This window comes from Leuciscus leuciscus, assembly GCF_965113295.1.
Source record: "Leuciscus leuciscus genome assembly, contig: SUPER_11_unloc_3, whole genome shotgun sequence".
Taxonomy (NCBI): Eukaryota; Metazoa; Chordata; class Actinopteri; order Cypriniformes; family Leuciscidae; genus Leuciscus; species Leuciscus leuciscus.
In genome coordinates this window covers 586,372-608,792 of record NW_028118544.1, presented here as the reverse complement: position 1 = coordinate 608,792, position 22,421 = coordinate 586,372, and the positions used below count along the sequence as shown (strand labels likewise).

The 22,421-nt window shown below is 38.6% G+C and overlaps 1 protein-coding gene across 1 annotated transcript in view; it reads right to left on the bottom strand.

Annotated features, from left to right (window-relative positions):
- Window positions 1–22,421, bottom strand: part of LOC309510152 (NACHT, LRR and PYD domains-containing protein 12-like) — a gene marked incomplete at its 3' end in the record, with an annotated part of 757,492 nt that overhangs the window by 191,888 nt on the left and 543,183 nt on the right. Inside the window, exon 13 of the mRNA XM_082191218.1 lies at window positions 2,422–2,592. Within this exon, the coding sequence (XP_082047344.1) occupies window positions 2,422–2,592 (171 nt within the window). The remainder of the gene's footprint in view (window positions 1–2,421; window positions 2,593–22,421) is intronic.

Sequence of the window (22,421 nt, the reverse complement as noted above, 5' to 3'; positions counted from 1 at the left end):
TTTTATGTATTGTTGCATATGCAACAGATATCAGGAACACCTATTAGGCTAAAATAAGACCAAACAATTATTGTGTGTGTGTGTGTGTGTGTGTGTGTGTGTGTGTGTGTGTGTGTGTGTGTGTGTGTGTGTGTGTGTGTGTGTGTGTGTGTGTGTGTGTGTGTGTGTGTGTGTGTGTGTGTTTGAGCGAGAGAGTCTCTTTTGTATTTTCTTCATTTATTGATTTTATTACGCATATTCTCAAAATGTACTGTTGCAGTCTTACCAGTTCATTTCTCTCTGTGTCTGTGTCTGTGTGTGTCTGTGTGTGTCTGTGTGTGTCTGTGTGTGTCTGTGTGTGTCTGTGTGTGTCTGTGTGTGTCTGTGTGTGTCTGTGTGTGTCTGTGTGTGTCTCTGTGTGTCTCTGTGTGTCTCTGTGTGTCTCTGTGTGTCTCTGTGTGTCTCTGTGTGTCTCTGTGTGTCTCTGTGTGTCTCTGTGTGTCTCTGTGTGTCTCTGTGTGTCTCTGTGTGTCTCTGTGTGTCTCTGTGTGTCTCTGAGCGAGAGAGTCTCTTTTGTATTTTCTTCATTTATTGATTTTATTACGCATATTCTCAAAATGTACTGTTGCAGTCTTACCAGTTCATTTCTCTCTGTGTCTGTGTCTGTGTGTGTCTGTGTCTGTGTGTGTCTGTGTGTGTCTGTGTCTGTGTGTGTCTGTGTGTGTCTGTGTCTGTGTCTGTCTGTGTGTGTCTGTGTGTGTCTGTGTGTGTCTGTGTGTGTCTCTGTGTGTCTCTGTGTGTCTGTGTGTGTCTCTGTGTGTCTCTGTGTGTCTCTGTGTGTCTCTGTGTGTCTCTGTGTGTCTCTGTGTGTCTCTGTGTGTCTCTGTGTGTCTCTGTGTGTCTCTGTGTGTCTCTGTGTGTCTCTGTGTGTCTCTGTGTGTCTCTGTGTGTCTCTGTGTGTCTCTGTGTGTCTCTGTGTGTGTGTGTGTGTGTGTGTGTGTGTGTGTGTGTGTGTGTGTGTGTGTGTGTGTGTGTGTGTGTGTGTGTGTGTGTGTGTTTCATTGCTGTGCACTTTTTTTCTGCACAGCGGCTGATTTGTAGTTTGTACCACCAAAAGTTTCTCTGAGTTTTCGTATTTCCCATTCATTTCCTGTCGGTCATTTTTGAAGGAACCAAGTGTGACACTTTTTTTTTTTTTTTTTTACGACCCTTTACCATATCCGAATCATGTCTATGATTATTTTGTGTGTGTTCACAAAGCTAATACAACAAACGTCACCAAGTGTCATCCTATTACGATGAAGCAAAACAATTAAATTAAAAAAAGTGTTCGGTCATTTTTAAACCGAAGAGGATCAGAGAATGTCAACATTGAAAAGTGGAAGATTAATCAATTTATTAAAGAAATTGTAATTATTAGAAACCTTTTTGTCCCTGATATTATTATTTTTTTTCTATTTATTTTTCCTTTTTTATATTGTGCTCTGTTCTTTAGGACATTTATTATAGTTTTGTTTTGTCTTATTGTAATGGTATTTACTGCAATACAAAACTTTACTTCCGCATTCCTCGATTCCTATGGAAGTCTGTGGGTGTTGTAACTCTGTCAGTTCAAAAACACTGTTGTTTTAATATAACATTTATACTTTGTGTATTTGTGTAATGTTTTGTCTTGTTTGTGATGTGGAGTAATTATATATATATATATACTATATAGTACTGTGCAAAAGTCTTAGGCATGTTAATCATTTTTCTGTTTCTTCATGTAATCACAGACGGACTCGATGATGGTGAGATCAGATCATACCGGCTGTTGTCAGATTCCTTGTGCATACACAAATCTCACTGGATTATTACAATTAATGGCAAAAAGAATGTTTGGAAATCTAAACTGATATTTCCTACTGACACATTACAGCAAAATATATAAATAACTGACTTAAAACCATCTTTTTTTTTGGGGGGGGGGGGGGGGGGGGTATTAACATGCCTAAGACTTTTGCACAGTACTGTATACACTGGGGAGAACATTTATGTTTTAGGATTAGCATGTTTAATCAAGCATTGGCTCACCTGTGATGTTCACTGATTTAACTGAATATTTATTTATTGTGCATTTGGACTGAAGTAAGAATCACTTGTAATTTATTGTTTAACTGAGTGTCTATGAATCACACATAAAATACTGGTTTTGGTTTTCCTGGTCAAACTATAATTGTACAGAAAATGAGCTCTCAATAAAATGTATTCATTTGTCTCTCATTTGTGTTGTGTGGATGTGTAATTGTTTGGTTGGACTCCTTCTTCAGACCCGAAAACAAGCTAGAGTTTAACAAGCAAAGTTGGTGATCATTGAGTAAAAAAGTTAAAAACTATTAAATAACTAATACATAATATATTTACCAAGGACAAAATATGCGTTTATCAGAGAGTTCATCTTACCCCAGTTTCTCCAGTTTACAGTGAGGATCCTCCAGTACAGCAGAGAGCAGATGAACTGAATCTCCTAGTTTATTCCCAGACAGATCCAGATCTCTCAGGTGTGAGGGGTTTGATCTCAGAGCTGAAGCCAGAGCAGAACAACCTTCATCTGTGACTCCACAATCACTCAACCTGTAGAGAACAATGACACTCTTCACTCTCAGTTCAGATCAGATCAGTTTAACACAAGGGTCCGCAGCCGTACTGCAGGGGTCCGCCAATTAATGCTTGATCACAAATAATTTGTTAAATTAAAAAAATAGTAAAAAACATCACAAAGTCAAATTTAAATATAAGCACTCTCAAGCGAATGCAAGATCATCCTCAGTTGATTCTGTAATAATATCATACTGGCAAACTCTCAAGTGTGTTTTTGTGTTTGAGCTCTGGAGAACGTCAAATGTTTTTACAGCGGTGAGAAATGTAGCCAATCACAGTCATGTTTGTTGGTCTATTGAACGCAGCCAATCAGAGGTGTTTCATTTTGTCAGAATCCACTCACCGAGATATAAAGGCCCTGTCCTAAATGGCACACCTCACTTTCAGTCTTGTAGACTTACAATGGCTTCTGCGTGCCCATTAAGTCCATAGGGTGTCCCATTTAGTAGTTTTAGGTTTCAGAAGGGTACTCACGAGCGCCCCTCTGCGGTCGATATGTGCTCTAAATGCGCACTGAAGCGAGCTCCGCAGCAGACTTGTTCACGACAGTCAAAGCGGCGTTACGTCAGGAAAGTGCGGACTCGACAAGTGCGGTGTTTAGGGTGCCATTTGTGACAGGGCCAAACTCACAATTGCGTGACATAAATAGCAATTGCAAGAAAAAGTCAGAATTCCGAGTTTATACCTTGCAATTCTGAGGGGAAAAACAGTCAGAATTGTGAGATAAAAAGTCACTGTTTAACATGTTCAAACAAATAATGTAGCAAAATGATCATTCAAATGTTATTTTTCTTAATTGCATTTACACCCACAGTTAAGACACTTGCGATTGCATTTTCATTAAATGTCCCGCAATGAATGAAGCAAAATTCAATGTGCAAATTGAAAATGCATTCCGCCGTCAATCACTGCGTGAAGTTGGCCCCGCCCCCTCCCTCCCTGTCAATGACTGTGTGAAGTTGGCCCCGCCCCCTCCCTCCCTGTCAATCACTGTGTGAAGAGAGAGAGATTTATTTATCCTTTCGGAAATTTGTTCTACACCATACAGCATCGGTTTCCAACAGGGGGGTCGCGGCCCACAAGGGGGCCTCACCGAGCTCTGTGGGGGGTCGCGTCATATTTTGAAAAGTTTTGAGCAATTTGCATTAAATAAAAGTCCTTAACTTTTTTTCTGTTCAAAATTTATATAATGAGCGAGTTCATCATGAATCCATTTTGCAGTGTTTTTGTCTTATCCTGAATCACTATGGTACACCTATAATAAGTGATTACATAGGGACTATTTTACCCTGGTTCGGATCGCTGCCGCTGCGGAGTAGCCCAGTACCTGCGTGACTCGTCATAGACGCACACAGAGAGAGAAGTAGTTCCGGCTACAATGTTCTTCCGAAAGACGCATTATTCTGTTAATAAACACAAGTTTATTATCACTCGCTATAGCGCCAAAAGCCTCAAAAATAAAGCCTCACATTGATAAAGCCTCACAAATAACATGCAAGTATTGAGGCCCCAGACAGAAGTCATTTAGTAATAGCCTATATTCATTCTTTTTTTACCTACACACAGGTGTGAATACTGATATTTTTGTTATTGCATTTAAAATAGGGCAAATTTATAGGCTACTCCTAGGCTTACATTTTTAAATTACAAAGGGCCTACTAATGTTTTTGTTATTGTATTTTCAATATTATAGGCTATTATTTGTGCATAAACATATCTGTTTATAGTAAACATACCGTTTATTTGAAAACAACATATTTTGTCATCCTTGCTGCAAGCTTACAAGAGCGATAATATCATTAAATGTGAAGGGGGGCCCTAAAATATTTTCTTGGGTAAAAGTCAAGTCAAGTCAAGTCAAGTTTATTTGTATAGCGCTTTTCACAATACAGATTGTATCAAAGCAGCTTCACAGTATTAAATTAAAATAATACAACAAAGTTTGTTTCAAGAGGAATTTATTGATTGATCAAATTAAATTAAATATCCCCAAAATATCCCAAACTGAGCAAGCCAAAGGCAACAGTGGCAAGGAAACGAAAAACTTCATCAGGTGACCTAATGATGTCCTAAAACTCCATCAGGTGACCTAATGATGTCCTAAAACTCCATCAGGTGACCTAATGGAGAAAAAAAAAACCTTGGGAGAACCCAGGCTCAGTCGGGGGCCAGTTCTCCTCTGGCATTTATGAGCTAGAGGCCGGATTGTAGTTTGAACTGTAGGATTATATGAATGCCTGGCTGAAGAGATGCGACTTTAATCTAGTTTTAAACTGGGAGAGCGAGTCTGAGCAACGAACAGTATCAGGAAGACTATTCCAGAGTTTTGGAGCCAAATGTGAGAATGCTCTCCCTCCTTTGGTGGTTCTGGATATCCTAGGTATGACCAAAAGCCTTGAATTTAGTGATCTTAAAGAGCGCGATGGATTATAGGGTGATAAAAGATCCGTTAAATAGACTGGAGCTAAGCCGTTTAGGGCTTTATAAGTCAGTAGCAATACCTTATAATTAATACGGAACTTTATAGGTAACCAATGCAGTGATGATAAAATCGGTGTTATATGATCATATTTTCTTGATCTAGTAAGAACTCTAGCGGCGGCATTTTGGACTAACTGTAGCTTGTTTATTGAGGATGCAGGACAACCAGCTAATAAAGCATTACAGTAATCCAGTCTCGAGGTCATGAATGCATGAACTAACTTTTCTGCATCAGAAACTGATAGCATATTACGTAGCTTAGCAATGTTTCTAAGGTGGAAAAATGCTGTTTTTGTAACATATGAAATATGATTTTCAAAAAGGGGGTCTCAGACAAAAAAAGGTTGGGAACCCCTGCCATACAGTACGTCTGATACATTTATACATAAGACAACAAGACAGTTGACAAGACAGAATTCCAAACAAAATATACAACAACATTTCCCTCTCCCCAAACACCCCCACCCTACCACACCCACACCCATACACAACATCAGGACAGAAGACTCAAACCCCACTACACATAACTAGGATAATAAAGTGCAGTTGTGCATACTGTAACAGTCAAGCTGGAAAGAAAGTGCATGATGCTATTTAAAGTGCTGTCCTGCAGGTAAGTTCTTATTCATAAGTGTAATGTAGTTGGAATGAATGACTTACTGGCTCGATTAGTTTTGAAAGAGGGTAACCTAATCCTCCTCCCTGATGGCAACACCTCATATGCCTGGTGTAGGGGGTGTGACATATCTCTATTAATTGCTTGACCTTTCTTCAACACCCTTCTTTCACAGGTAATAGCCATACTGTCTAGTTTTTTCCCTGCAACCTTGCTAGCCAAGTTAACTATCTTGCTCAGTCTGTTTTTATTGGTCACTGACAAAGAGAAATACCAGGCAACACAACAAAAAAGTAGAATGCTCTCCACAAATGAGTGATAAAAAAGTAACATCATATCACTATCCACTCTAAATTGTCTTAGTCTCCGCATAAAATGCAGCCTCTGCAGCCCCTTTTTATAGTATAACTGTTCCATTGCAACTTATTATCTATTATTGTCCCTAAGTACTTGTACTCGGCTACAATCGCAACATCCTCTTCATTTATAACCAAACACTGATGGGGCTGGCTCCCAATTCTGTAATCTATTATTATTTCCTTTGTTTTCTTTATATTTAGATGAAGATAGCTGGACCTACACCAATCTGCAAATTGATCCACCCAGGCCCTGTAGTTGGTCTCATCACTATTCTGTATTAACCCCACTATTGCTGTATCATCTGCAAATTTTATTGTAAGATGCTCAGGTGTATTACTTCTACACTCATTAGTGTAACAGGGTTTCTGCAGGGTTTGGTCAGTCAAATTTAAGACTTTTTAAGACCTTTTTATGACCATTATGATTGAAATTTATGACCTACACGAATTACGAAAAATCATTAAAATTCCTTTCAAAAGTTTTTTTTTTAATTGACTTTCATTGAAAGTAACAAGATGTATTATTTAAATGCCTAAAGACAGCTCCAACGCCTTCTTACCCAGTGTGCAATATGCTTGATACTGATTATTTGCGACAGGCTTGAGCCAACTACTAAACACACCATCTTTGAGCCATGGCTCGTTAAATGTACACTTTCCCATTGTGATAGACCGGGAGATTTCAGTTAGGGCTGGGCAATATGGCCAAAAATTAATTTTATATTAGTCAATATCGATAATTATCACGATAAATGTCAAATCTTTATTTCTTTCAAGTTTAAAGGCAGACTGTTGCTTCTAAGTGAAAGTTGTAGAAACCAGAGCTTTAATTGTGGTTTTAAACTAACTTTACTCTTTATTGTCAGAAAATATAATGACAAACACTTGCTAAAACAGGTGAACATTTCACAAATCTGAGGTAGGACATTCAAACATTTGTCATTTGTCCTTAACAAAATAAATATCTTTATTGGGAAAATAATTACTTAGTTTCTGCACGTGCTAATAGGGGCCAAGTCTTGAAACAGGTTTGTGTTGCCTAACTTTGATGGCACATATCTTCAGGAAATGTATGAAAAACAGTAGCCTAAATACATTATTAAATACTGTAAATATTCCATTAGTCCTTTAATACATTATCAGCACTAATAATATAATAAAATTCAATATGTATATCCCACATGGTGCAGTTAATATTACTAGGCTAACGTTACAGTAAATCCATGATAAATGATGGGAGATTGTAGACGGAAAAGCCTTCAGACTGTATCGTTGTGCAGAGTTTCTCCTGTTGGTCAGCGCTGTTTAATCTGCCTTTAAACTGGTTTAAATCACTGAGACAGTGTGTTCTTCGCTGAATTCAAGCACTTCTCACTGGATCTTGTGACCGAGACCGATCAGAGTAAACGCATCAGTTCTATTGAGCTCGCGCTGCGCTGCCGTTTGGACTTGGAGCCGAGCGGGTAAATGCATCGTGTGGCGCGCGTTTCAAATGAGCGTTCCGCTTTTGGCGCATTTAACCTGTGCATTTAACATTATGCCGCCAGCGCATTTTCAGGGGGAAAAAGCAATGGTAGAACCAACGAGTGAACGAGCATATCAATTTAAGACGTGGCTAAATGAAATTTATGACCTTGTATGGAAAATCCGGACGTTTTTATGACTTTTTATGGCCTAAAATTCTGATTTTTAAATTTAAGACGTTTTATGACTTTTTATGACTCCGCGGAAACCCTGTGTAAAGAGTGAACAATACTGGTGAGATGACACTGCCCTGTGGGGATCCTGTATTGGTCATAATCGGGGAGGACACAGCCTCATTTACCCTAACACACTGTGTTCTCTCCGTCAGAAAGGACTCAACCCACCTTATAATGTTAGGATTTACCCCTAACTGCCCCAGCCTCTCCATCATAATGTGGGGCCTGATGGTGTTGAAGGCGGAGGAAAAATCTATAAAGAGAACCCGGACATATCGTTTGGGCTTATCCAGATGGCAATAGATATTATGGAGCATATACAGAAGGGCATCATCTGTGCTCCGCTTGTTTCTATAGGCAAACAGTAAAGGGTCGATATTACATTGCACATCATTTAGAATATGTCTCAGAACAATTCTCTCTAGGCTCTTCACCACGATTGATGTTAGGGCGACTGGACGATAATCATTTAAATCAGCTGGTCTTGCTACCTTAGGTACTGGTACTATGAGCGAGGACCTCCAGGCTTTAGGAATGTAATGTGTATCTAATGACTTTTGAAAAAGCTGGCAGAAAATGAGGCTAAGTTGTTCACTACACATTTGCAAAACCCTACCACTTATTTGATCTGGGCCTGGTGCTTTTTTAGAATCAATTTTATTAAAAACTCTACGCACCTCATCCGCTGTAATAGTTGGAGGAGTACCATACTGTAACTGCTGTCTAATGGCATCACGCTCCAGGAGAAAGTCTGATGTTTCGAACCGTGCATAAAAACCATTCAGTTCATTTGCAAATGCTTGATCATCTCCATTTGCATCTATGTGCCTTTTCTTCTCTTCCTTCCCTATCATTGTATACATCCCTTGCCATGCATGTTTCAGGTTATTCCCCCTCATGTTCACCTCAATCTGCCGTTTATATTTCTGTTTACAGTCATTTGTTATCTGTCTAATCTCCTTCTGAATTGCTTTCATTTTAAGCCTGTCTCCCTGCTCAAAAGCTCTCCTTTTCCTGTGCAGTGCAACTTTTAATTCTTTATTTACCCAGGGTTTGTCATTTGGAAATACCCTAAAAGTTTTTTCTGGGATTATACAGTCCACACAGAACCGAATATAGTCAGTCACCACTAAAGTCAACTCTTCCAAATTCTTACTAGTGTGCACGAAAATGTCCCACACAGTACAATCAAAACAGCCTCGAAGGCGTTCAACAGACTCATTAGTCCACTGTTTAACTGTCTTTATCTCCGGTTTGCTGGTCTTGAGCTTTTGTTTATACTGCGGGACAAGCTGGATTGCATTGTGATCCGAGTCTCCGAGGGGTGGTTTTGCATAGCCCTTATAAGCGTCTTTAATATTCCCAAAGCATAGATCGAGTGTTTTATCCCTCCTTGTCGGGCATTCGACTTATTGATAGTAATTGGGCAATACGCTTTTGATTGAGCATCCATTAAAGGGTTAGTTCACCCAAAAATGAAAATTCTGTCAGTAATTACTCACCCTCATGTTGCTCCAACCGCGTAAGACCTTCGTTCATCTTCGGAACACAAATTAAGATATTTTTGATGAAATCTGAGAGCTGATAACTTCTCCGTAGGCTGCTAGGTGGCCCAAACTTGCTGGCCCAGAAAAGTTATTAAAGAGATCGTTAATATAGTCCAAGTGACTACAGTGGCTCAATATATCAAGCGACGAGAATACTTTTTGTGTGCAAAAACAAACAAAAATAACGACTTTATTCCACTATTCATTTCCTTCTCTCTGGGCCACTAGTTGGTTCGCGTAGTGTTTTTGCGCTGCGCGTCACACACATGACCAGCGTCGGCCAATAGTGAGCCTACGTGGTGACGTGTAACACAGACGCGCTGCGCAAAAACACTTACGAGGCCCAGAGAAAAGGAAATGAATAGTGGAATAAAGTCGTTATTTTTGTTTGTTTTTGCGCACAAAAAGTATTCTCGTCGCTTGATATATTGAGCCACTGTAGTCACGTGGACTATATTAACGATCTCTTTAATAACTTTTCTGGGCCAGCAAGTTTGGGCCACCTAGCAGCCTACGGAGAAGTTATCAGCTCTCAGATTTCATCAAAAATATCTTAATTTGTGTTCCGAAGATGAACGAAGGTCTTACACGGTTGGAACAACATGAGGGTGAGTAATTACTAACAGAATTTTCATTTTTGGGTGAACTAACCCTTTAAAGTCTCCGAGCACAAACTTCGGTGCATCAGGTGCCATGTTTTCTAGTTTAGCCATTGTGTCGTATATCCTATTTGCCGCGACCTTAGTATTACAGTCCCTCCAGAAAAACGCGATTATGCGATCGCATGATTCCATGCATAATCAGCCAAAGTCCGCATATTTATGCGGGGGGCGCATTTTTTTAAATACGCCGCACTTTTGCCGCATAAATTGCAGATTTCCGCGTGCAAAATATGCGGGCTTGCATGATTTCATAATCCCCGCATTTTCGTTGCAAAAAGTCAGCAGAAAGTTGACAAATGTTGGGTTTACTTCACACAAGCGCAGCCATTTCCCCTGTTGCCATGGGAACGTTATGAAGTGACGTAATTACGCGACATCATTGAAAAGCTGCAAACCCCGCGATAGGCCTATTTCACAAAAATCCGGTCGTATCTTACACCGCAGGCCGTGCTTTGCATGTTTTCATGGAACAACTGGGGAGAAGTTAAATCACGTCAGACACAGAAGGCAAAAAGACGTGTCTGTGGTGTGAAGGAGTAAGTTAAGCAGATGTTGAAAATGGAGTGTTGATGCTGGTTCGGGAGTGATGCCCTGACAAAACATGTTTATTGCACTTGATTGTTATCTGATTTGCACGTCATGCACTTTTATTTATTATTATCAAATGTTGGCAAATTAAAATTGTTTGTAGAAGTTGTTTTCTGTAACTTTCTTAAAAATGAGTGAACATGGAGCAGTTTTTCCGTGAGCGGGACTGGAAAACCCGGAGTGGATCATGAGCGGAGTGATAAAAGAACGCTTAGAGTGGAGAGAGGAACATGCTTTTGCTTTTGCATCGCATCCCCCTAAGCAGGGTGAATAGCCTACACCTCGTCTTTCCCATTCAAACTAAAATGAAGACATTTATTACACTATTAATGTAATTGGTGTTGGGCAATCACTTTTTTTTTTCTCTTTTTCATCAAACTGCAGTTTTCGCAAGTTCCCGCAATTTTCGCAAGTTCCCGCAATTTTCGCAAGTTCCCGCAATTTTCGCAAGTTCCCGCAATTTCATCGCATAAAATTGCATAAATATCCCGCATATTCCATCGCATTTTTTAAGAAATCTTGCCGCATAATCAAGGATTTTTGCCCGCAACAATCACTAAAAAACTCCGCGTTTTTCTGGAGGGACTGGTATTAGCGCGGGGATGAATATATACCACAGTGACAAACACCTGACCAAATTCCCTAGGTAGATAGTAAGGTCTTACCGACAGCGACAATAGCTCAATATCCTCCGAGCAATGGGAGTCTCTTACTGTGTAGTTTTTACACCATCGCTCATTTATATAAACACACACCCCCCCTCCCATTCTTTTGCCGGTTACCTGTGCATCACGGTCCAGTCTAATCGGGTCGCTAAACCCTGTGATCCTGAGTGTTGAGTTATCAGTCGTGTCTTTAAGCCATGTTTCCGTGAAGCACAACAGACAACTTTCCCGATACTCTGAGAGGTTCCTCACAGCGTTCCGTAGTTCCGTAAGTTGCTTCACCAAGGAGCGGTTGTTAGCCAGGATGACCGTAGGTAGAGGTGGCTTGCTCCCCCGTGCGCGAACTCTACGCCGTACGCCTCCTCGCCGGCCTCTTTTCCTCGGTGATGTGGATGTCCGTGTACACTCATCTGGCAGATCGACTGGAAAGTTTCCGCTATGCAGATCCCTTAGTTGCCAGAGTTGATCCCGGGTATAATGTAAAATCCCATATGTTGTGGCGGCGGCCGATGCATAGCTTCCCCGACTCAGTGAAAGGACTGTTAACAGCAACAGGTGAATCGCCAGGACGATAGACAAAAACTGCGTCACAAAACGCATCTTGACTTTGTTGGCTCGCTTCTGACTTAACAACCAAACTTTCAAAGCGTGTAGTTCGAGGTTTATGTGATGAAAAACGCTTACATATAACCCATAAAACAAACAAACATTTCAGACGTGCTGTAGGCACTCGTCGCCACAGTGCAGCGCCGGAAGTGAAGTTGGCCCCGCCCCATCTAACCGTTCTAACCTGTGTAGTAGTAGTACTGATGAATAATTATTTACATAAATGTGATGCTTAAGTTATCCTAGTTTCTCTCTACAAAATAGTACATTTTACAACATTTTAAATCACATGATTTTAAACCTAAATTTGATGGATTAATAGCATGTGGTCACCGCAAGTATTATATATTTTTTTTATACGTGTATACAGAACATTTTAAAATTAAGCCATTTTATTTTATTCAGGTCATATTTGCTGTTGAGTGGAAGCAAAAATTAGTCAAGTAATTGTCTCTGTAATGTTAATCCTAAAGCTACAATAAAATATGGTCTGTAAACAACTTAACATACCAGTACACATTCAAGGGAAAATGCAAAAATAATAACAGCATCAAGAAAAGAAATCTTGTCAGATGTCCAAAAAAAAGAAAGAAAAAAAATGGTTTAAGATATTTTGTCTGGTAAGAGTTCCTTCGTTAATGGCAAATTTTTCCACAGTGATCTGTACATAAGGTTCCTCTTAATTTGCTGTTCAGTGTCTGCAGGACAAGCAAAAAAAAAAAAAAATCATCACTGATCAACTCTCTTCTAGTGCGCATGCATATATGACGTCACCCAAACACACCACCGCGCATGCGCGTAACAGTGTCCAGTACGTGTTGGATCTGATCCAGCTATACGTCATCGTGCTACAGGCTGCAGAGAGGACTTCTTGAGAGTAGTCGAGTGCAGGCGGGGAGGAGCTGCAAATGGACACGTGAAGTCGGACACTTTCTGGTTCCCGTAGTGACCGCTCACGTGGTGTTTGCATACTTTACCACAGCTGAAGTGAAATAAACTTTATACTTTATGTACTGCTTCATACAGCGTCTGTTTGAACAAGAATAAAGTTCAACATAAACTTCTATCAATGAAGTGGAGTCTACGTTTTTTAATCAGTTTTAATTTGATAAACATGACACAATATAACATCGCAACTACATGAAAAGAGTGTTTACTGTTATAAAAAACTGATTTGTGAGCTTTAGAGGAACTAAAGGTTTTCGAATAAACACGAAACACACGTGATCGTTGTCATGCGGTGAATCCGGCCAATCGTGGAACAGCTGTGTCGTCATCAGAGCTCGTGCAGCCGCTCTTGAGAAGCTGCGCTGGCTGAGTTCTCCGGCTACTCTCGAATCGCTCTCGCGGTACTTTGATGGCATACGTCACAGTCACATGGCGTCGGCACTTTATCAAGTCGGACAAAATTTCTAACCGGCATGCACTGCTTCAAGTCAGCCGCCGATCGGTCTGCGCAGACCTGCATGAAGTCGAACAAGCCTTGTGTGAAGTTGGCCCCGCCCCTCCCCCCCTGTCAATCACTGCGTGAAGTTGGCCCCCCCGGTGACGTCATCATCTATAAGTCCTCCTGGGAAGTCGTGTTTACGACGGCAGTGCATTCAAGTCACTTTCGTCAGAATAAGATGGCGGTGTACTTTCTCTTAATTAATTACATATAAATACAGCAAGATTCTTAAACTAGTTCTAGAAAATGAAGAACAAAGAAATGTGCATCCGGTGTACTTTGTTTTTTTATATTTTTCATTAATTTATGAAGCCACTGCAAACTTAAAATATGTTAAAATATGTATTCAATTTACATATTAAAACTAGTGTATGAAATGGCAAATGTAAATAATATAATTGAATTTTAATTTTAATTTTGCACCAAACGTTGCACAAATGTAATGGAAAACGTAAATTTAAATACAGAAATGCATTGCCATTTTACATATTACATTTCAAATTGAATATTGCTACCCATATGCTTCCATAGAACGCAAAACAATGATGATGATGCATAATAACGCCAGCGTTGTGGATACACTAACCCAAAACCCTCCATAACTTTTCCATTAATTTCACATTTTATTTGTATAGCGCTTTTCACAATACATATTGTTTCAAAGCAGTTTTACAGAAAATGCACATCTACATTACAATTTAGAGTGATCTGTTATCAGAGGTGACTGTGTGCAAGTTATGTATTTCAGAAATGTACATATACAAATCACACAGTTAACTAATAATGTATTAAATTTATTTACTTTATCACTGGCACTTATTTGGAAAAAAATTGTTGAATGGCAAATAAATAAATGACGGACTTTTATTATGTAAGCTTTATTTTACACCTCAACCGACAAGGGAATTTATAGTCATATTTATAGTGTTAATATTAATTTGCGAGTCCACAAACTCATTCTCTTAAATGGCTTGGGTCTGCAGAGCATTCACAGCGTACAGTATACGGACTGAATGCCCCTGACCTGAAGCTTTTATATCAAGACCATTTTCATGTTTATCATTTATTTCTATTATTTGCGTTGCCTTATAACTTCATGCTTACAGTTTAACACATATGTGTTTATTACCACAACAGTAAATAAGTGTCTTTAGAAATGTTATAATATATATTATAATGAAAAAGACTAATAAAATTGTCTCTTCATATTAAATGGATAACAATATATGTCTGGACACTTGAAAAATGTGTAATAATGGGGCCTATAAAACTTAAACATTTAATGATTTATAAGCATTTCACATATTTCTACACTAATTATACAAAACTATTCTGCCAGTGCACCATACTGTACAAATGAACTAGATCAATGTTCATTCTTGTCTGAAACTTTGGAGGAGACAAATATGAAACCACCAGTATGAAGGGCCGTATAGGAAACAATTATTGAAAAGCCTCAACACTAGTGAAACAAAAAACATTGATCAACCTTGGTGAAATTCATTCATACGCATTACTGAAATAAGAAGAAATTTCGGTAGTTGATGATGGCTAATTTCCCTTGAAAAGGAAGTTGTGTGTCCGCACTTCTGTTTAATTTGGCGCGTCTCACAAACTCTTTTAAGCAATGTCTGTTAGTTGTAACGAGTTGTATGGGAAGCCAAACACACCAACAGTGGGACGAAACGGAGCGGTGTTACAGAGCTCGTGCCGTGCTGACATCATCGGTGCGGCTCAATGGACCGAGCTGTGTGACCGACTCGACATCGCAGGGAGGACGTGTTTGCTAGCGAAACCGAATGGAGCAAACTAATCTCACCAGCGCGGCGCTGACCATGTTACTTTATTCATTACTGCTCCGCAGAAGTTCAGGTGTTTTCCCTGCATATAAGATCATGAAGATCAGCATGAAGTTATTACATTTCTTTTGCTTATTATCTTTCATATTAGTACATTAGTAGTGTTTGAAAAGCTACTTTGAATTTATTTATTTTTGTAGCCACGGAAAGAGCCGTTCAAAGCAGAAACTTCAACGATTAAGGACTGTGCAGTGCCGGGGGAACTATAGGATCAGATTATTGTTATTAAATTATTAAATAAATAAATTAAAATTATTGAACATAATGAATATAATGAAATACTCACTAAATTGAAAGGATATATTTTAAAAAGAATGTAAAAATGAACACTAATACCAGATCATGAGATTAGACATTTGTGTACACCTGTGATTTCAGTGCTGAGATTTAGTGTTTACAGAACATTTTACAAGCTAATTTTAGTCCTAAAATTCTTACTGAGGACAAAGACATGTGTGACAATCAGAGAGACAATCTTACATCAGTGTCTTCAGTTTACAGTGAGGATCCTCCAGTACAGCAGAGAGCAGATGAACTGAATCTCCTAGTTTATTCCCCCACAGATCCAGATCTCTCAGGTGTGAGGGGTTTGATCTCAGAGCTGAAGCCAGAGCAGAACAACCTTCATCTGTGACTCCACAATCACTCAACCTGTAGAGAACAATGACACACTCTTCACTCTCTCAGTTCAGATCAACACGTACAAGCCACAATTCTACACAGACTATTAAATATGTCTAAATTTCAATTGGAGATTTATCAGTCATAAAAAAAAGAATAAAGAAATTCAAAAAGCTTTCAACACATGTTCTTCATAAATCCAACAGTTCTAAATGAGCTCAAACACAACTACACCTCTTCTCTGTGACAGACTCATCGTGAAGATGAAAGCACACAAGAGTATGGTAGGTTAGGTAACCCTAACCCTACCAGTCTACTAATAAATCTATTAACACTCCAATGGGAGTTAGTAGACATGTGCAACTGTACTGATAGTCAACAGAATGTGTTCAAGGGACCATTAAAATAAAGTGAAATCAATATGGTCTAACCTAAATTGATAATTATGACAACACTGTTGCTGACAGTGAACATACCATGAGGTTTTACTGGATATGCAGTGATTGTTTCTGTCTTCCTAATGCTACCTTCTGCCTCTCTGTTTTGCTCTTGCACACAATCTACTTCATGCCTTCTGTCCTCTGATTGATAGTTTATACTTTTTTTTTATCAAATAAAGTATTTTTTGCTGAGAAATTATTTATTAATGATTCATGATTTTTATAAATTAATGTAAGAAACATTTACTGGACTGAAGAAACTGAGTTTATTGATTATTCACCATTTGTTAATGTTAAAAATGTAATTCTTTTGACATTTTTTCATGTTAATATAAATGTCAAATATGACACAACAGGCTTTTGGGGAACATTTTCCATCTCTTAATTATTATTTATTTGCATTTAATTGCATATATGTGTCAGGCAGTGTTGGGAAAGTTCACTTTCTACATGAACTAGTTCAAAGTTCAGTTAACAATTTTTTAAATGAACTAGTTCAGTTCATAGTTCAAACTTCAAAATTTTGAACTAAAGTTCACAGTTCCAAAAAATCAGTTCTTTTTTTCCATATGTTGCTGCAAACTATTATTTTTAAAAATTATTGCCACAGCCCATATAAAACCACAGACAGCAATTATCTTATCAGTTTTAACACTGAAACTATGCGTCAGATTTCATCTTCATATCCAATTTTAAAATCCTTATTCAACCAGGGTTTACATAGCATTGAGGGTAGGGTTGCCAACTAAACAAATGCGGGACAATCGTGCATGGTTCTTTACAGGAAAATGAGGGACACTCAAAAATATTTGTAGGCTATAGGCTAGGCCAACATAACACAGTAGGCCTATATGTCATTTCAGGTTCGTATGCGTTTAAAAGGTTTTCAGACAACACATTTGTTTTGATTAAAGTCATATTACACACAAACCATAGTTCAAAATAATAGCATTTATCTGAAATAGAAAGCTTTTGTAATTATACACTACTTTTAAAGAAATTAATAGCCTACTTTTATTCAGCAAGTACATTTATAATGCTACGTTTTTTTATTTCGGATAAATTTACTTTGAACCTTTTATTTATCAAAGAATCCTGATTTTTTTTTCTTTCTTTTTTTTTACATTAATAATAATTAATGTATAAATGTTTCTTGGTCAGCAAATCACATCAGTATATTATTCCCTCAGGATGATTTGATGCTTTCTTGCGTGGCTGGATGTATGTTGGACTCACAATAATCACGTTGTTTGAATTCGTTAAAACTGATTTGCCGAAATCAAAACCCAGTCGGACAGTGAAAGGGATTTGCCGTTAGCGCGAGTCCGGATCGAAGCGACCAGACAGCGGAGGATTCTGTGTGCAAATCAAACAATGATTTGTCCCAAAATAATAATTAATTCTCAATTTAGAGTTTGTTATTCGTATGGTCTGATCTCTGGGTCTGATGCGCGTGAGTGTGGACTGTGATTGGATGATGACCGGTGTCGTGATCAAGTCATAGCTGTCAACCCTCCCGTTTTTCCGGGTTTCTCACGTATTTTAGCTCTTTTCCTGCTGTCTTCCCGTTTTAGTATTTTCCCGTAAAATATCCCGTATTTTTACGCTCTGATTGTGTTAACTCAGAACACGCAACTATCTGTCGCCCTGTCCCAAATGGAACCCTAAGCACTCGCGGTCTTCCTCTGACGCCCGTTTCACACATACTCCGTTTGCAGTGCGTGTGCGATGCGTATTTTTTCCCGCACCCATGTTACAGTAACAGTTAGAGCTTTCACACTGCACACGGATGCAGTCCGTCGATCCGTTCCAGTTGTGGTGCGTATACAGCAGTGCAGAGATCGTTTCCATACCGAGTCTATTTTTTGCTGTGCTGTAAAGTGACAACGCATGGTTCGTGTTTAAAATGCACACAGATTGACATTAAAATGTAATAGTTTCACCATAAATGCGTTTAATTAAATAAAATGTAGGCTAGTAATCTTACCATTCATGCATGTAATTAAATAGTACCATTTTTCACAGTCATCTTTTTATTTTAAGACGAGGTAAAGCAAGGAAAACTACAATTTACTTCAACAAGGTAACATAACGACACTCGTCTCATTCGTGGATGTGGAAAAACAAGTTAGTTGTGACATGCAAGACTTTATGTATAACGATTTAGAAAAGGTATGAAATCTGCTGTTTTGGTAAATTAAGTTTTAATTTAAAATGTATGCAATTTTAATATAAGTAGCTACATGGTTCTGCTTGAGCAACTTATATAATCTATATAGAAGTAATGCATTGAATAATACGTTGTGTTACGACCTCTCATAAAAATATCAACTCTGTGTGTGTGTGTGTGTGTGTGTGTGTGTGAGAGAGAGAAAGAGACAGTGTGTGTGTGAGAAAGACTCTGTGTGTGTGCGAGAGAGAGAAAGACAGTTTGTGTGTGTGTGTGAAAGAGAAAGACAGTGTACAGTTGTCTTCACTGTCTCTATCCATTTGTTCAACTGCCTCTTACACATTCTTTCTGCCTGTCTGTCTCTTTCTCTCTGTTTCTTTCTCACTCTGTCTCTCAACATTAAGCTAAAAATACGTTGTAGCAAATGAAAATGTGTAAGTAATGTTTACTTTGTTCATAAATAAAGCACTTTTTTGAAAAGTAAAACAAAACATATCCATTGGTGTGCCATTTTTTTATATATATTGTGTAGTTATAAACTCTTTAGACTGTTAATGATCAGTGCTTTTTTTAAAAGTTTGTGGGTAAGAATCGTGTAAAAAAAATCCCTTATTTTGGGGATGGATTCTGGGAAATCTCCCTTATTTTCAATGTTCAATGTTGACAGCTATGATCAAGTGTTGCTGTTGTATCAGATTCAGTCATACATCAGTGGTTAGATCAGCGTCAATAAACGGGACAACGGAGGTTCCGAACGGGACAAATACATTTCTATAGAAATCTTGCACCCTTTTGAACGAAGTTAAACTGAGAGAGCGTGCCGTTCACAGACACCAGAATGAACGAGTTCACAGTAACGTTCATCAGGCAGTAACAGAGTACGTTCAGTTCACGTTCGCCCAAAATATGAACGAGTTCATGAACTATCTATCGTTCAATGAACGCGTTCAGGCACAACACCGGTGTCAAGGTTTTAGACTTATGTTTGGCCACATAGATTATATATGTTCATTGTGTCTCTTGTTGGTTTTCAGTCTCTGTCATTATGTCTCCTGTGCCTTGTTCCCTGTTTGTGTATTTATAGCCGCGTTTCCACCGCAGGAACTTTCCCCAGGAACTAGGGACTTTGGGCTGGTACTCGATGTGTTTACACCGCAGGAACCAGGGTCTAAATGAAGTTCCGGGTAAATATTTCCCCCTCCGATAGTCCCTGCTCATGAGGTAGTACTTTTTCAAAGTTCAGGAACTTTCAGGGGTGGGACTTGTGCGCTGCACAAGCTGATTGGTTGCGTTCACGCCGCATTTTGGTTGGATGATTCCACGCAGCATTTTATTTATTTTTAACCTCACTTTTTAAAAAATCTATTGCGGTTCGTGTCGTGGCTTCATGCAGTAAGAGTTGTCTGTCTGCAAATATGGAATTTAATAAAAAAAACTGGTGGACTGGCGACGAGTTTCAGGCTTTATTAAGGGTATTTGTGGAAGAGGAAACTTTCTGCGCGTTCGTCCCAGCCATCTCACGGTCAATGTCCGCAATAGCTGATAACATACAAATTTTATATCTAACGTTAGCATTACGAGCTACTGAACACGCTTTATCAGTGCTCGTCTCTTTTCTGTCACAGCTTTTATTATTAAGTCATTATGTTTACACATTGTCATCTATTGCAAGGCACTCCAAACCATGTTACAAATTTACTATAACAGGATTGAAATAGCGCTTTGAGGTTAGTAACAAACAACTATTTACAAGACTATTCACTATTTATGATTGATAGACGGGGTTCGGGCTTTTTTTAAGCTTATTTGCGAAAGAGGAATTTTTTTTTGCGCGTTCGTCCCAGGCATCTCACATGATAACACTGATAACATACGTTGTCTAATTTTATACGCATACGAGCTTTCTGAACACGCTTTAGTATCAGTGCTCGTCTATTTTGTTTTGTGAATTACCTAAACCAATACATAACTGCAGCACAGTTTGAATCTCCTCCATACTTATAAATGTGGCGCTCAAAACTGATTACTGTCCGTCGCAGACTGGGAGGAGCAGTTGCGCGCAGTTTACCTTCCCGGTACTTTAGACCGCGGTGTAAACGCAAAAAGCAACCGGTCTGGGGCGAAAAAAGTTCCTGGGAAAAAAGTTCCTGGTACAAATTGTTCCGGGTAATTTCGGTGGAAACGCGGCTTAAGTCACCCTTCTCCTGAGTACTTTGCTCAGTGTTTCCAGTGCCATGACCAAGTCTAGGTCATTCTCTTGCTGTGCCTCTTTTGGAGTTATCTAAATCTAATTTGTGTACCTGGTATGGTTCCTTTGTTTTGTTTAATTGACTTTTGCTCTTTGAAATTTTGGAGTACTCACAGATCTTTTTGTGAACTTTTTTTCAAATTCCTTCTGGATTTACTTTGTGGACTTTTTGGATTTACTTTTTGGAACTGTTATCAAACTATTTGTGGAAGTTTTTTGGAGTTTACTTTTTGGCTTTATCCTAGGAAAGTTTGGACATTCCTTTTCATCAAATAAAAGATTTGAAGATATTTCCCAGAACTGTCATCTGGTTTTCTGCATTTGGGTTCACCTTTTGACTGTGTTGAAGTTTTCACACTAGTCCTAACCCTGTGTTTCTGACAGTATGAGCCATAAAAGCGATGTATAAATATGATACTCAACAAAAAAACACACATGCATGCATATACAAGTTAGCATCTGTTTTTTGTTGAGTATCACATTACACACACACACGCACACACACGCACGCACACGCACACGCACGCACGCGCACGCACGCGCACACACGCACACGCACACACACACGGCTTTTATGGATCATGGATCAAAAAAATGGTGTATTAATAATCAATAAACCCCAGTTGCTTCAGTCTAATAAATGTTTCTTACATTTACATTTATAAAAATAAAAACTTTCTGAGCAAAAGGACTTTACTTGAATTTTGTTTTTGTTTTTTAAGTATAAACTATCAATCAGAGGACAGAAGGCATGAAGAAGACTGTGTACACGATGTTTCTCAGCAAAGTTTTGGTCATATTGATCATTCATAGGCCCTAGAAATTTGCATATTAAATATGATACAGTAGGCTAATATATTCATAAACAGGCATTGTTCGACCGAATTTTACAAAGAATGTTTAAAGTTATGAGAGAATACATGTTTTAAAATTGTTATTAAAATGTTGTAACACGCATTGCCAAACAATTTTCCCACGCATTTTCCAATTAATTTAAACTCCCAAAGGGGAAACGTATCCTGGGAGATACAAACATTTACAGGCAGATTATGTAAAATGTAAAAATTAAATCCATAAAATTTCAACATAAATATAATAAGCTAACACTTAACAACAACTATTTAACACATGTATCACTGAAGGCGGTTTAGTTTGAGATCTTTCACTTTTGAAAAAGTATTAAATCTCCTGATAAAAACACAGGCGAAGAAGAAGCAGAAACATGCAATATCATATGTGACCCGTGCTGGCAAAATGAGTCAGAATGCGTACAGGATAATTCTGAGCTACAGGCAAAATGGTCGAATTTGAGGTTTTCACAAAAATGAGTTCATTAAGCCCTCATCTAGTGATCCCAAGGGTCAAAATACCAATTAAACATTTTAAAAAGTATCTTTATTTGTATGTTTTCCTTTGTCCATGAAAAATTCAGTTTTCTCTGCTCGCTTCTCGACGACTGTGCTTTCCCTCAGCACAAGTTTGGTATTGTTTTAAAACGTAGCAATCCAACTTTGTGAATATTAATAGCGAATTCTCGATGGCATGAGTCTGAACCAATGAAATGTGATTTTCAAACTCATACTGATTTAAACAAAATGATTTTACTCACATTGACTGACACATCCGAAGCGTGCCTCAAAGACGCCTCAGACAGCGCGTGATCCCGATATACTCTTATACCTACACAGAATTACAGTGTTTCAAAATATCTGTCTTGGCGAGTATTCAAGCAAACATAATCTGCTATGTCTTAAGTGAACGTTTGGTAACTGTTGGGGAAAAACATCTGAGGT